Source organism: Elephas maximus, chromosome 4 (genome assembly GCF_024166365.1).
Source record: "Elephas maximus indicus isolate mEleMax1 chromosome 4, mEleMax1 primary haplotype, whole genome shotgun sequence".
Lineage (NCBI taxonomy): Eukaryota > Metazoa > Chordata > Mammalia > Proboscidea > Elephantidae > Elephas > Elephas maximus.
The window spans coordinates 108,042,202-108,056,636 of record NC_064822.1 but is presented as its reverse complement, the minus strand read 5'-3'; the positions used below and the strand labels follow the sequence as shown (position 1 = coordinate 108,056,636).

General features: G+C 48.6%; 1 protein-coding gene across 1 annotated transcript; it reads left to right on the top strand.

Moving 5' to 3' along the window:
• The first annotated feature begins 4,197 nt into the window (after positions 1-4,197).
• LOC126075459 (keratin, type II cytoskeletal 74-like) lies at positions 4,198-11,865 on the top strand. Its single transcript, XM_049883215.1, has 9 exons — positions 4,198-4,668; positions 5,280-5,494; positions 5,931-5,991; positions 6,440-6,535; positions 7,093-7,257; positions 8,598-8,723; positions 10,442-10,662; positions 11,141-11,175; positions 11,660-11,865. Exons 1-9 carry the CDS (start codon positions 4,198-4,200, stop codon positions 11,863-11,865), a joined length of 1,596 nt encoding a protein of 531 aa, XP_049739172.1.
• The last annotated feature ends 2,570 nt before the right edge of the window (positions 11,866-14,435 follow it).

The window sequence follows — 14,435 nt, the reverse complement described above, 5'->3', positions numbered from 1 at the left end:
ATGACATCAAGGATATCATATGTGAAGAAAGCAAGAGGTCATTAAAAAGACAGGAGAGAAAAAAAGACCAAAATGGATGTCAGAAGAGACTCTGAAACTGGCTCTTGAATGTAGAGTAGCTAAAGCGAATGGAGGAAATGATTAAGTAAAAGAGCTGAACAGAAGATTTCAAAGGGTGGCTTGAGAAGACAAAAAATATTACAATGACATGTGCAAAGACCTGGAGTTAGAAAACCAAAAGAGAAGAACATGCTCAGCATTTCTCAAGCTGAAAGAACTGAAGAAAAAACTCAAGCCTCAAGTTGCAATATTGAAGGATTCTATGGGCAAAATACTGAACTATGCAGGAAGTGTCAAAAGAAGATGGAAGAAATACACAAAGTCACTGTACCAAAAAGAATTGGTTGACATTCTGTCATTTCAGGAGGTAGCATATGATCCAGAACTGATGGTATTGAAGGAAGAAGTCCAAGCTGCACTGAAGGCACTTGCAAAAAATAAGGCTCCAGGAATTGACGGAATACCAATTGAGAGGTTTCAACAAAGGGATGCAGGGCTGGAAGTGCTTACTCATCTATGCCAAGAAATTTGGAGGACAGGTACCTGACAAACCAACTGGAAGAGATCCATATTTATGCCTATTCCAAAGAAAGGTGATCCAACCAAATGCGGAAATTATCGAACAATATCTGTCATGGGTTGAATTTTGTCCCCCCAAAATATGTGTCAACTTGATTAGGCCTTGATTCCCCATATTGTGTTGTTGTCCTCCATTTTGTGTGGTTGTCCTCCATGTTGTGATTGTTATGATTTTCTTGTGTTGTAAAGCCTAATCTCTGCCTGTGGTAAATGAGGCAATAGATTATATTAAAGAGGATTAGAGTGGGATATAACACCCTTACCCAGGTTACATCACTGATCCAATGTAAAGGGAGTTTTCCTGGGGTGTGGCCTGTACCACCTTTTATCTCTTGAGATAAAAGGAAAGAGAAGTGAACAGAGAGTGGGGGACCTCATACACCAAGAAACCAGTGCTAGGAGCAAAGTGCATCCTTTGGTTCCTGTGTGGAGAAGCTCCTAGTCCAGGGGAAGGTTGATGAGAAGGACCTTCTTCCAGAGCTGACAGAGAGAGAAAGCCTTCCCCTGGAATTGAGCCCCTGAATTTGGACTTCTTGCCTACTGGACTGTGAGAAAATAAATTTCTCTTTGTTAAAGTCGTCCACTTGTGGTATTTCTGTTATAGCAGCACTAGATGACTAAGACAATGGCATTAATATCACATGCAAGTAAAATTTTGCTGAAGATTATTCAAAAGCAGTTGCAGCAGTACATCAACAGGGAACTGCCAGAAATTCAAGCCAGATTGAGAAGAGGATGTGGAATAAGGGATATCATTGCTAATGTTAGACGGATCCTGGCTAAAAGCAGAGAATACCAGAAAGATGTTTATCTGTGTTTTATTGACTATGCAAAGGTGTTCAACTGTGTGGGTCATAACAAATTATGGATAATATTGTGAAGAATGGGAATTCCAGAACACTTCATTGTGCTCACGAGAACCTGTATGTAGATCAAAAGGCAGTCGTTCAAACAGAACAAGGATATACGGCATGGTTTAAAGTCAGGAAAGGTGTGCGTCAGGGTTGTAGCCTTTCACCATACCTTATTCAATCTGTATGCTGAACAGATAATCTGAGAAGCTGGACTATATGAAGAAGAACGGGGCATTGGGACTGCAGGAAGACTCATTAACAACCTGCCATATGCAGATGACACAACTTTGCTTGCTGAAAGTGAAGAGGACTTGAAATTAAATGAAGTGTGGTCTTTAATGAAAATTAAAGACCACAGCCTTCAGTATGAATTACACCTAAACATGAAGAAAATGAAATCCTCACAACTGGACCAATGGGCAGCATCATGCTGAATGGAGAGAAAGCTGAGGTTGTCAAGGGTTTCATTTTGCTTGGATCCATGGTCAACACCCATGAAAGCAACAGTCGAGAAATGAAAAGACACATTGCATTGGGAAAATCTGCTGCAAAAAACCTCTTTAAAGTGTTAAAAGGCTATGATGTCACTTTAAGGACTAAGGGGCACCTGACCCAAGCCATGGTATTTTCAATGACTTCATTTGCTTCTGAAAACTGGGCAGTGATTAAGGAAGACTGAAGAAGAATTGACGCCTTTGAATTATGGTGTTGGTGAAGAATGTTGAATATACCATGGACTGCCAAAAGAAGGAACAAATCTGTCTTGGAAGAAGTACAGCCAGAATGCTCCTTAGAAGGGATGATGGTGAGACTTCTTCTCACATACTTTGAACAGGTTATCAGGAGGGACCAGTCCCTGGAGAAGGACATCATGCTTGGTAGAGGGTCAGCGAAAAAGAGGATTGATACCATGGCTGCAACAATGGTCTTAAGCATAGGAACGATTGTGAGGATGTCACAGGATTGGGTGGTGTTTCATTCTGTTGTACATAGGGTCACTATGAGTCGGAACTAACTTGGCGACACCTAACAATGACGACATGTAGTCCTTGACAATTGTGCCTGGCACCTGCGAAGTAAATAATAAATGCTCTTTCAGCTACTGGAGTTGAAATTGACTTGGTGGAAACTGGTTTTATCCCTATCCCTGTAACTGATATTTTGCCACCATCTTTGCTACTGCTCCTACAAATAACACTTCAAACCTCACTATCTCTGAGTGCCTATGCTTAGCCAGCTTGGGGGGATATAAGCACAGCCTTCTGGAGGCCCCTAAAACCCTCAGTCAAAATTAGCCCCTCATCCTTTGGCATACCTCTAATCTTTTATTCATAAAGCTCTTCTGTTCTTCCGGAGTTTAGCCCCTGGGGGACTGGAGCCCTGTGTTAGTCACCCTAGGTTGAGGGACTTACATGGTTTGTTGACATTCACACATCAGCACAGGAAGAAGGCAAACCCAGCAGGGACAGCAACCTCGTTTACTTTCTGTCTGCTGCTGCCTTCGCAGCCTGGCTCAGAAAACCACAAGAAACCACTTCAACTGTGCCATTCATGCCTTAGGGCTAGGTCCTGACCGGAAGGCTGAGAGACAGGGTCTCTGGAGGAGCTTCCACTGTTGCCTCAGGGGCTGAAAGGAAAACACTCTGAGGAAGGGAAAGATCCTTTGAGATCCTCTGTTCATGGCCTACACTCCATCCCCCAGTTCGAGTTCACGTTCTTTCTCTTTCCCCTCCCCAGCAGTGGGAGACGTTTTCTGCCACTCTCTGGCCGACTCAAATGGCTCAAGTCTCCCCAATTTAGTTATAGAAAGTGGCCACAGTCCTGTCTTAGGGCAGCTACTGTATTTTTACGCAAATAGTAGGCATCTTCTAAGTTTGTTTGCCAGCTGCATTGTCCTCCCACAAGATATTTTCATAAGTTTGTTATGCTATTTTTTTTTAAAGCAACATGTATAAAAAATCTGCGTAATAGTGCTTACAAAAATACCTTGCTGGGGAGGACACAGTTGGCAAATAAACATAGCAGGCACGTGTTATTTGCATAAAAATTGGCACTAGATAGCTCTTGGTCCGTTCCATTGTGTGCAGCTGTGTTCCTTAGAGTGACCCAAAGAGTGACCCCCTGGAACCTCTTTCCTGGATTTTCCTGGATCCAGATCTTTGAAGACCCTCATCATCTGCTTCCCACTCCAAGTCTTCTCTTCTCTGGCAGGAATACTTTGGCTCCTCAATGCCTCGATAGTCGGGAGATGGTCTTTCCTGGGAGGAAATCTGGGGCTCTTGGGTGAGCCCTCTCTGGATAAAGCCAGGCATTTTCCTGCTCCCTGATGACAGATAAACGAGAAGGAGGCAGCACTGGAAAAATAAAGCTAGGTGATCTCTGGAGGGGATAACTCTCCAGATCCCTAATTAGGGAGCACAGATAAGCTCCAAATTAGACCATTCCAGCTTGCAAGGGCAGCATATTCAGCCCACATATCCGAAAGCCTTTGTTGCTGCAAAGGATTTGAAGATCTCTGTTCTACAAGTTGCCCATGGCCCATGGCTCTTCAGCAGGAGGACAGGAGATAGTGGAGAGACGCCCTTTTCCGGTGTCCTAGGCTGGACAAGGATAAAAGGAGGCAGCCCTGGGTGCCCTGTCGGTGTATTCTTTGTTCCGTCGTAGGCTGGCTTTCTCTAGCTCTGTCAACTCCATCTGTCCCAACATGAGTCGACAACTGAACATCAAGTCTGGTGGTGACAAGGGAGACTTCAGTGGGTACTCAGCAGTCATGCCAAGGAAGGCTGTGGGCAGTGTGGCTTCTTATCGGGCAGCTGGCAAAGGGGCTGGGGCTGGCTTTGGCAGTCAGAGCCTCTACAGTCTGGGAGGGAATCGATGTATTTCCTTCAGTGTGGCAGGTGGTGATGTTCGGACTGGAGGCTATGGCTTTGGGCATGGCTCTGGGCACAGAGGGGGCCGAGCCAGCGGCTTTGCTGGCAGCATCTTTGGCAGTGTGGCCCTGGGACCTGTGTGCCCATCCATGTGCCCACCTGGGGGCATACACCAGGTCACTGTCAACAAGAGCCTCTTGGCCCCCCTCAACATGGAGCTGGACTCCGAGATTCAGAAAGTACGCACCCAGGAGCGAGAGCAGATCCAGGCGCTGAACAACAAGTTCGCCTCCTTCATCGACAAGGTGGGTCTCATAGGAGGAGGAGAAAGCAGTCTAGGGAGATAGGAGCAACTTCCCTGCTGCCTGGAAATGGACTGGGCATTGTACATGAAAAGTTTGCAGCTAGACCTCAGGAAGGACTTCCTAATCATAAACGGAGAAGAAACTTGGAAACTAGGTAGAACAAAGGAATAAATGAATGATGCTTTTTCGGGGGATTTGACAGAGAAGGGTGGGAAATTGTTGTGTGAAAGGTAGCCCTGCCTTGAGAAAGACATAGCGTGTTTGTGGAGGACAGCTAGATGGATCTCCAGTTTTTTGAAAAACTGAAAGCCTAATGAGAACAGTACTATTCAGAAGGAAGGGATCATTGTACAGGAAGGAAAGTTTAGCTGAGACATAAAGAAGACCATCTCCTGAGCCCTGGGTTGGGCAACAGAAGGCAGCTGTGAAATCTCCTTCTTCAGTGAGTTTTCAATGATTGGTCGTCTAGAAGGCTATGGAATGAGCACTTGTAAGGGGTTTAGTTTGCAGCGCATGCCATAGGTTGAGAGTAGTTTAACCTTCAGGGTCAATGACGTATGTCCATGATACCATTTATTGTGGTTCCAGGTGTCTGTTGTTTTGGGTTCCAGGTGCGGTTCTTAGAGCAGCAGAACCAAGTTCTGGAGACCAAGTGGGAGCTGCTGCAGCAGCTGGACCTGAACAACTGCAAGAAGAACCTGGAACCCGTCTTTGAGGGCTACATAGGTAACCTGCGGAAGCAGCTGGAGACGCTGTCTGGAGACAGGGTGAGGCTGGACTCGGAGCTGAGGAACATGCGGGTTGTGGTGGAGGACTACAAAAAGAGGTGAGCAGGTCCCACCAAAAGGTGATGGGTCATTTTCCCAGAGGCTGGTGGGGTCACCTAATCTCTGTGCCATTCTTCAGGAGGGGAGGGAGCATGTACCAGGGCCAGGGGCTCCTACTCCCTTCTCTGGTTTCTGGGGAAGGGCCCACCTGTTTGATCAGAACTTTCTACTTGATTGAGAGGAAGGGATTCCTGTGCTATTGACCAACTTAATGGTTGGTTCAGTTAGCTGGTTTGGGGCACTTGGGTAATTTCCCAGCGAGTGGAATGTAATGGAGATAGCCCAGGGACATCTCACTCCACCAGCCACCTCTGCAATGCTCACCCCTGGAGAGCATCTTTAGCTCTCACCACTCACCTGGCCATTGGGAGGAGGAGGTAACTTGGGGCTGGCTGTGGGGACTGGGGCCTCTTTACCTTCTCTCCCTGCCCACAGATATGAGGTGGAGATTAATAAACACACAGCAGCTGAGAATGAGTTTGTGGCACTCAAGAAGGTAAGGGAGAGAAAGGCCTACAGACTCTGGTCTCTCTTGCTCTCTCCATCTCGAACAACTCTGCCCAGGACTCCAGCTCAGGCCACCTGGGGGAGAGGGCTGGTGCCTGAATGAGTGTGGAATCATAGTGCTGGCCTCCAGCAAACTGGAGAAGGACAAACGCCCAGGAAACAGACAGAGATAAAGAGAGGTCTGGTCTGGGAGTCAGGAAGCTGGTCCTGTGTGATTTGAGGAAACTCACTCTACCTCTCTGGGCTTGTTTTCTCCAGGTATTTTCCCAAAGTCTCAGTGAGTCTGAGAAAAGAATTGATATTGAGTAATTTTATTCATTGAGATGCTTCCCTTTGTGGACAAAAATAGGATAAGCAGATGGCTTTGGGGGCAGGGGCAGGGCAGCTAATGGGATGAGGGTTATATTGACTGATGGTTGTGGGTGACCTCTCGGCAGGACGTAGATGCAGCCTACACGGCCAAGGTGGAGCTTCAGGCCAAAGTGGACTCTCTGGACAAAGACATCAAGTTTCTCAAGTGTCTGTACGATGTGGTGAGGACACTCCTCTCCAACTTCTTCTCTCCCCATCCCCGCCTCTTTTCAACTGAGGTCTCTGGTAGAAGGAAGATGCTAATAGGAGGGATATAGGATAAACGGAATGAAAACTGTTTTGATGGGAAGATGCAAAACCCTGCAATGGGAGGCCATGCAAGTGAGAGAGCTTGGGCTCCAGAGGCCATATACCCAAGAGAAAATCTCATCTGGACCACAATAAAGGCCTTGTCCATGGGCAGGAAAATGGACAAAAATGACCCCATGAGGTCCTACTAAACCACAGATTGCTGGATTCTCTGATATTGTAGCATATACATTCTTGCACCTGACTTATATGCCTCCTACTGCTGGTGGCAGGTATTTGGTGCTTCCTGCTGCTATGGCCATTCTCTCTGTGTTTGATCAGACAGCTCTCCAGCAGGCCCTCCTTCCCTCCACTTCAGCCCTGTAGGTCTGAGTGTCTCCTTTTGCCAGAGACCACAGGCCCAGAAGATGGAGAGAGCAGAGGAGGGAAGCTAAGGGGATCTTAACTCTGTCCTCACCTTTCAACTCAGGAGATCTCCCAGATCCAGACACATGCCAGTGAGACCTCCATCATCCTGTCTATGGACAACAATCGGGACCTGGACCTGGACAGCATCATCGCTGAGGTCCGCAACCAATATGAGGAGATTGCCCTGAAGAGCAAGGCTGAGGCTGAGGCCCTGTACCAGAGCAAGGTGAGCACTGGTGTTGTCCCCTCCACTGGCCCCTCGCTTCCTGGGAGGGGACACCTCCCCCAGAGAATGAGAGTTACCTTTGTAGGCATGCTGAATGAAAGGAGGATTGATAACTATATTCTACTCAATGAGTTAACCATACTGTACCCAAAAAGAATTCTTGGCATAGACTGTTATCAGGGAAACATCATAGAATTTTTTGGATGAACATATCCAACAGAGAGGGTCAGGCAACCCTCTGATGGGGGAAAGAAATGAGGGGTTCCCATTATAAAGCAAATGGATTTACAAGAACTTGGGCATAGAAGCTATGGGGTGGAAGAAGCGTGACAAATATGGAGGAGAATAGCTACAGAGAGTATCTTGATTGGTGAAACTGGGATGGGGTAGGTAGTGAGAGAAGAGGAAGCCTTGGGCTCTTTTCTGATGAGCGTGGAAAGACTTCGGAGAGGAAGAAGCAGGATTCCAGGAATGTTCTGAGTAATAGAAGTGATGTTTGGGGTGAAACCCTTCAGGGATGTCATCTTTTACCTGGGCACTGACCAGGGCTTACACCTGCCCTTGCTCTATGGTTCCTTTTCACATTTGTTAAATCCCAACAACAGCAAGGATCACAGGTGTGGTTCATCCTGACTCTGGCCTCCACCTGTTCCTTCTTCCTTGTCCATGCCATGCCATTCCATGTTCCCTCAAGGACTGGGCAAGGTGAGAGGGAGTGATTCAAATTAAAGGTCCTGATCCAACAATTCCAGCAATCCTGCCTGTAACCCACCACCCCCAAAGGGTAGATGTGACCTTTGGCTTCTCTGCCCCTCTGCCCCTGCTACTAAGAAAGGGCTCCAGGAGAATGTAAGTTTCATGAGCACAGGGGCCTTGCCCATCCTACTCTCTGCTGTATCCCAGGCCCTGGAACAGAATCTGACCTTTAAAATGTACCTCTCTAAATATGTCTAAAATGAATGAATGAGTGAATTGAATGAAGGGGAAGGCCATTTAGAGAGTGCTTAATAAATATTGACGGAGTGAACTGCATCTTTCCTATCCAGCCCAGGAAAGACTGCAGGCAAGGGTGGTCAGGAAGGAGGCTAGGACCAGCAGACAAGCTCTGCTTAGAGAAGAGGGTGGGTTTCATGGTCAGGACCACCACCAAACAGCCGGAAGGATACTCAGATCCTGGCTCCATCACCTCTTGCTCCAGGGCCACCTACCCTGGTTTGCTGCAGTTGTCAAGTGTTTGGACAGATCACTGTAGGGCTCTGGAGGTGGCCTTATGCCAACCTTCCCCTACCTTGGTGAGGACAGTCCTTCTCATCACGACCTTCCTCTCTCTGGGAAACCAGATCCAGGAGTTGCAGCTGGCAGCTGGCCGGCATGGTGACAACCTCAAATACACCAAGAACGAGATGTCAGAGCTGAACCGGCTCATCCAGAGGATCCGGTGTGAGATTGGCAATCTGAAGAAGCAGGTGGGCAGCATCACCCCCAGAGCTCAAGTTCATCCTTGTGATGGGGAAACTGGAGACAACCCTGTGATAAAAGTCAGATCTCCCCAGCCTGGGCTCAAGAGCCCCTTGGCCAGCCACAGTCCCCTCCTTCCCATCTGCCTTTGTTCCCTTGAGATGAGAAGGGGCACCTGTTCAGAACTGGGGGTGGGGTGGGGCCTTGAACTTATTTCATCTAACTATTGTAAAGAAGAAAACCAGGGTTGCAGAGGGGAACTGACTTGCCCGGAGTCCCCCAGCTGGTTATTAATAGAGTCAGGATCAGAAGCCAGGTTTCCTCCTTTTCTCCTCTCTTAGTTTCTTTCTGTGCCCAACAAGCCTGTCCCATCTCCCCATGGGGTATGCCACTCTGCAGGCAGGCCCCAAGCCTCCTCCTCCGCCAGGCATGGAACACACCTGGAATACATGGGGTGTGCATCAGAGGCCCCTCCGTTACAATATTAGGTTCCTGCCTCAGAGATGCGGGATGGTCCTGGGGACTGAGTGGGGACAGCAGCAGATGAAGCTCTCGTAGGCCCCCTCCCCAGGTTGTCCCCTGGGCGATCCTGTCTTACCTGCAAGCAGTAAGTCTCTAAACGGCATTAGGGGAGATGACTTTGAGGGAGGGAAATCTTTCCTGTGACTGCCCCACAGAACCAGATCAATCCTGCTAGTGGTCAGGTTGCCAAACTGAGAGGTCAGAACCCACTCTTCTCTCCCACCCCAACAACCCTCCACATCTGGCAGTGTGGTGAACACGGGGTCAGCTTTCTGTCTCTATATCACCAGCTTCCAGACTCCTGGAGGACCCTTCTCCCCACTCTGTTAGTTCTCGGTATCACAACACTCCTAGATATTCATCAGAGTATAGCTTCTGAAGTTGCAGCTGTCATCCAGCCCTTAACCTCCTGCCTCAGAAGTACAAACAGTCAACACATTTGTGTCCTAACCGAAAAGTTGGAGGGCCGAGTCCACCCAGAGGCACCTTGGAAGAAAGGCCTGGTGATATACTTCAGAAAAGTTAGTCATTGAACACTCTGTGCAATGACACATGTGGAGCACAATTTTACTCGACACACATTGGTTCTCTATGGATTGGAATTGACTCAGCTGGTTTAACCTTTTGCCCTAAGAAAAGTCCCCTTCCCCCACCCAGACCAGATGTGAAAGGCAGTTATACAGACTCTCCCTGCAGAGTGGGGAAGAGTTCAGAGACCCTCTTACTCTTGGTAATAACAGGTAGGAAGGGCCCCTGATGGGGAGAAATTCTGTAGGCAAGAGTCCAGTCCATCACAGCAGGGGCTCTTGGCACACCGTCTCATCCTTAGAGGGCTCCTGGCTGGAGGCCTAACTCCTACAATTGCCATCTCAGGGGTGATTCTTCTAGACCTGGGATACTCTGAACCTACAGCCATCAGAGGTCTCCAACCCCAGGCCCTCAATGGCACCTTTGCAAATATCAAAGCTTCTTCCTGCCCTCCTAAAATGCAACTACTTCCACAGATTTTCACAACAACTCCTTTAAATATCTGTCTGCAGCAGAAAATAGAGGAGACCAGGTTCTGGTGGAGGCTCTGTAGCTACTACGTGCTGTTACCTTGAGCCTCAGTTTCTTCACCTGTAAAATGAGGGGCTATGCTACCTAGCCTACAAAATCTAAAATTATTTGTGCTGTAATGGTCTCCCTGTTTTTTGGCCTTCAGTGCTCCAACCTGGAGACAGCCATCGCTGATGCTGAGCAGCGGGGAGACAATGCCCTGAAGGATGCCCAGGCCAAGCTGGATGAGCTGGAGGCTGCCCTGCACCAGGCCAAGGAGGAACTGGCCCGGATGCTGCGTGAGTACCAGGAACTCATGAGCCTGAAGTTGGCCCTGGACATGGAGATCGCCACCTATCGCAAGCTGCTGGAGGGCGAGGAGTGCAGGTGAGAGGGGCAGAGGGGATCACTAAGCTGCCGAGGGAGAAAGGGCTATAAGTGGCTCCCACCTGGCTGAGGGGCCATTAGGGAGCTGGGAGATGAGAGACAACAACGCTGGTGACAATATGAACCAGGCAGGTGATGTTTTGACAGTTGAACTCTGTGGAAGCTTTGTGCAAGGGGATGTCAGAGCAGAACCATGTAGCCCCAGCTGGCTGTGTGGTGCAGTGGAAAGAACCACTGGGGTCAGACTGATGTGGGTTGAACAACTGGCCTTGCCACATACTAGCTGTGTGGCCCTGCTATCATTTAATGTCTCTGAGTCTCAATGTTAAAACGAGAATTATAATCTCCATCTCCTGGGGTTGTTGCAGAGATGAATCAATATAATCATATGTATAAAAGCAGGCATCCAGTAAGGCTTAGCTGAATCTGACTCTAGACACTTCCCTGAGGTCTCATCCTCCCTAACCTTGTCTTATAGGATGTCTGGTGAGAACCCATCTTCCGTGAGCATCTGTGAGTGTTGTGGAAAGACACGCTGGGTGGGAAATCTGGGGACCCTGAGACAAGGTGCCCCAGCTGCCCTAACTATCTTACCCCATCCAAAAGTTTGCATTACTCCCTGTGAAGGCTCCCCTGGCTTTGAAAGAAACCTATTTCCTTTTAGTCCTATGGAAACAGTGCCTGTTTCCTTCCTGCCTCTCCCTGGTGCATTGCCATCTAGAGAAAGCGTTGAGAATATGGACTTTGAGCCAAACAGTCCTGGAATCACCAGGAGAGCAGGAATCATGCCTGTGCCATGTGGCCCTCACCTCACACAAGGTGTGGCACAAAACAGGGCCTGAATTCCTATTTATTTGCTCACTGACTAGTGAGGGCTCTTGTGAGGGTGAAATGGGATGGCGTACATAGAGCCAGCCCTTGGGGATGACAGTCACTGTAGCGTCATCACTTGCTGATTGACACCCTTGCCTTCCCTGCTCTTGCCCTTCCTCCTCAGCTGTCATCAGCAGCAGCAGTGGAAGCAACTACGGCTTCCATCCCAGCTCCGTGAGTGCCGACCTCGGGGCCAGCAGTGTGGCCAGTGGCTCCGGCAGTGCCCGAGGTGGGGACACCAAGGCCAAAGGGGCCTTAGTGGGAGACCCCAAGGACTCCGAAGGCAAGAGCACCCCGGTCGTCACCCCAGCCCGGAAAAGCACCCGATAAATTTTCTGGACCCACTTGCACTAGCACCTGGAAGAGGAGATAACCTTGCCACCGCCCAAAGACATCTGCCATACCCAAACCCTCGTGATTATCTCTAGCACACTCGATTGTCCACATCGTGGCCTGTCTTACTTTCCGGTTCAGATTGACGTCATCACTTCCTGTTTCATTAGGTCCTTTCTGGATTTTCTGACTTCTCGTTTCCCTTGCTGCCTTTAGCTGGCAGGAGGCTTTGGAGGCCCAAATCATAGTTACCTTCTTGGCCCGAAGGAAGCTGTAATCACCCCTGGGGAGCGAGAGAGAAAGGAGAGAGAAAAGTCCAGGGAGGGAGAAACGTTTTGTTCTGTGCTTAGGCTGAGGTTCTCAGTTAGTTGTACTTCCCCTTCCAGCAAGGAGGGGTGAACATGGAGATTTACAACCAAGAGGAGTTGCCTGCCTCCCAGACAGGTCTTTATAGAATAAAGACTCCATTAATGATTTAGGAGAAGATGTGTACAGTTTTGGTCTACCAACTGCACCCAGATTCACAAAGCCAAGTGAACAAGAATTGGCAGTTTTCTGCCACTTTGTATCACCCAGCCATTTCCTTTATTATCAGTCATATCTATTACCATTTATTAGTCTCCTACTATGTGCCAGGCACCCTACATGCATTGCCTCAAATCCATGTCCAGCCCTCCAAAGAAGATGTGATCAGCAGCCTCAGACAGACAAGAAGCCTGGTCCTCTGAGAGGCTGCGTAACTGCCTAGTCGCCATCCTCTCCAGGTGCCAGAGTCAGAAGGCAAGCCCCGCTTGGCTGACTCCAGGACCTATGGTTTTCCATGGCACATCACTGCCTCTCTAACAAATGGATGTCAAAGTCACGGGTGTTTTTGATGATGCCAGCATGATTACTTGGGCTTTCTGTCATCTCAAGGCCCATAGGTGTCTGAATGATCCTCTCTGGCCTCTTCCAGGGGCTGTGTAGCTTCTGCCTCTCAATTTCTGTTGTTATGAGCCGTGCCCAGTGAATGGAGCTGCATCTTTTGTCTCTGGGTGGTACCGCCAGCTCTGATGTCTTGGCTCTTGGTGTAAATATTCCTAAGAATGGCAACACCTTGTTCCTCCTTTGCTTGAGTTAAGGACCCTGAACTTCTGCTGTATATTCAATAAACTGCCCTTGAGTAATGCACTCCTCTGTGTGTCGATCTCCCCAAATTGATGGTGTTCCCTGCCGTGTCCGCACATTTGCACAAGCCTTATTGGGATACTGGAGGCCCAGCCAGAGGAGGGAGGTGCTAGAGACTGTTCTGCAGGTGATTTCAAGTTGTTGGAGAGATGGCACACACTCAAAGCCTTGCATTTCAGGGAAGGGAAGCCTAGTGCAGCAATGCTGAGAAGTGACTGGAATGGACAGGCTAAACAAGGAGGGCTTCCTGGAGGAGGAGGGAAGTTTTGTTGAATAACCAGAAAGATGGGCATGTAGATTCCTAGAAAGAAATTTGAAATCACATCATTATATAGTAGGTTTGGACTCAGGTTTTGTGTGTTTATCTTGGTGAGGAGGTAGGAGGTCTCAGTTTTTAAAATAAGTAATGAGGCTGAATGGGAGCCCTGGTGGTATAATTGTTAAGTGCTCATCTGGGCTGCTAACTGAAAGATTGGTGGTTGGAACCCATCCAGTGGCTCCCCAGGAAAAATACCTGGCAATCTGCTTCCATAAAGATTACAACCAAGAAAACCCTATGGGGTGGTTCTACTCTGTCACATGGGGTCGCCATGAATTGGAATAGGGTCCAAGGCATCCAACAACAGCAAGTCAGCTTTTCAGTCAGTATTGTGTTACAGGTGTGTGGGGGATGTTTGCCCCTACAGCCCTCAGGGCAATTGGTCAGGCCCTCCGAGGTCAGGTCCTTGGGGGTCAGAGGTCGGGTCCTTGGGGGGCGGGTCCTCAGAGGGCGGGTCTTCAGCCCCCAAATTTCCCCCATTTACCTTGCCACTCCGTATAGAAGGAGCCCTGCTGGTGCAGTGGCTAAAGCACTTGGGTGTTAACCAAAAGGTTGATGGCTTGAACCCACCAGCTGCTCTGTGGGAGAAAGATGTGGCAGTCTACTTCCATAAAGATTTAAAGACTTAAAAGCCCTGTGGGGCAGTTCTACTTCGTCCTATGAGTCAGAATCAATTTGTCAGAAGTGGGTTTTTTTTTTTTTTGATTGCCATTGAGGTATTAAGGAGCTCCTCTTCTATATGTGTCAGGATACAGTAAACCTTGGGAGGTACAAGAACCCAGGAACCTGGAATCGCAGTCTTTTGGGCTTTCTGCCTCAGAGCCTCCCTCTGAGGTCACTGCTGTCATTCCCGAGGTACTGGGAATAATGCCCTGGGAGTCATGAGGGTTCTGTACTGCCCTGCCACTAACCAGTCACTATTACACTCAGATCAGAACCAGTGGTTTTTAACCTTGTGGATCATGGCCCCTCAGAGATTTGATGAAGGCCATAGGTGCTTTCCCCTGAACAGCGTACAGAGTATGTGTGCATATTCAGAGGCTTACAGACCTCTGGAGCCCATCTAGGGTCTGCCTGGGCT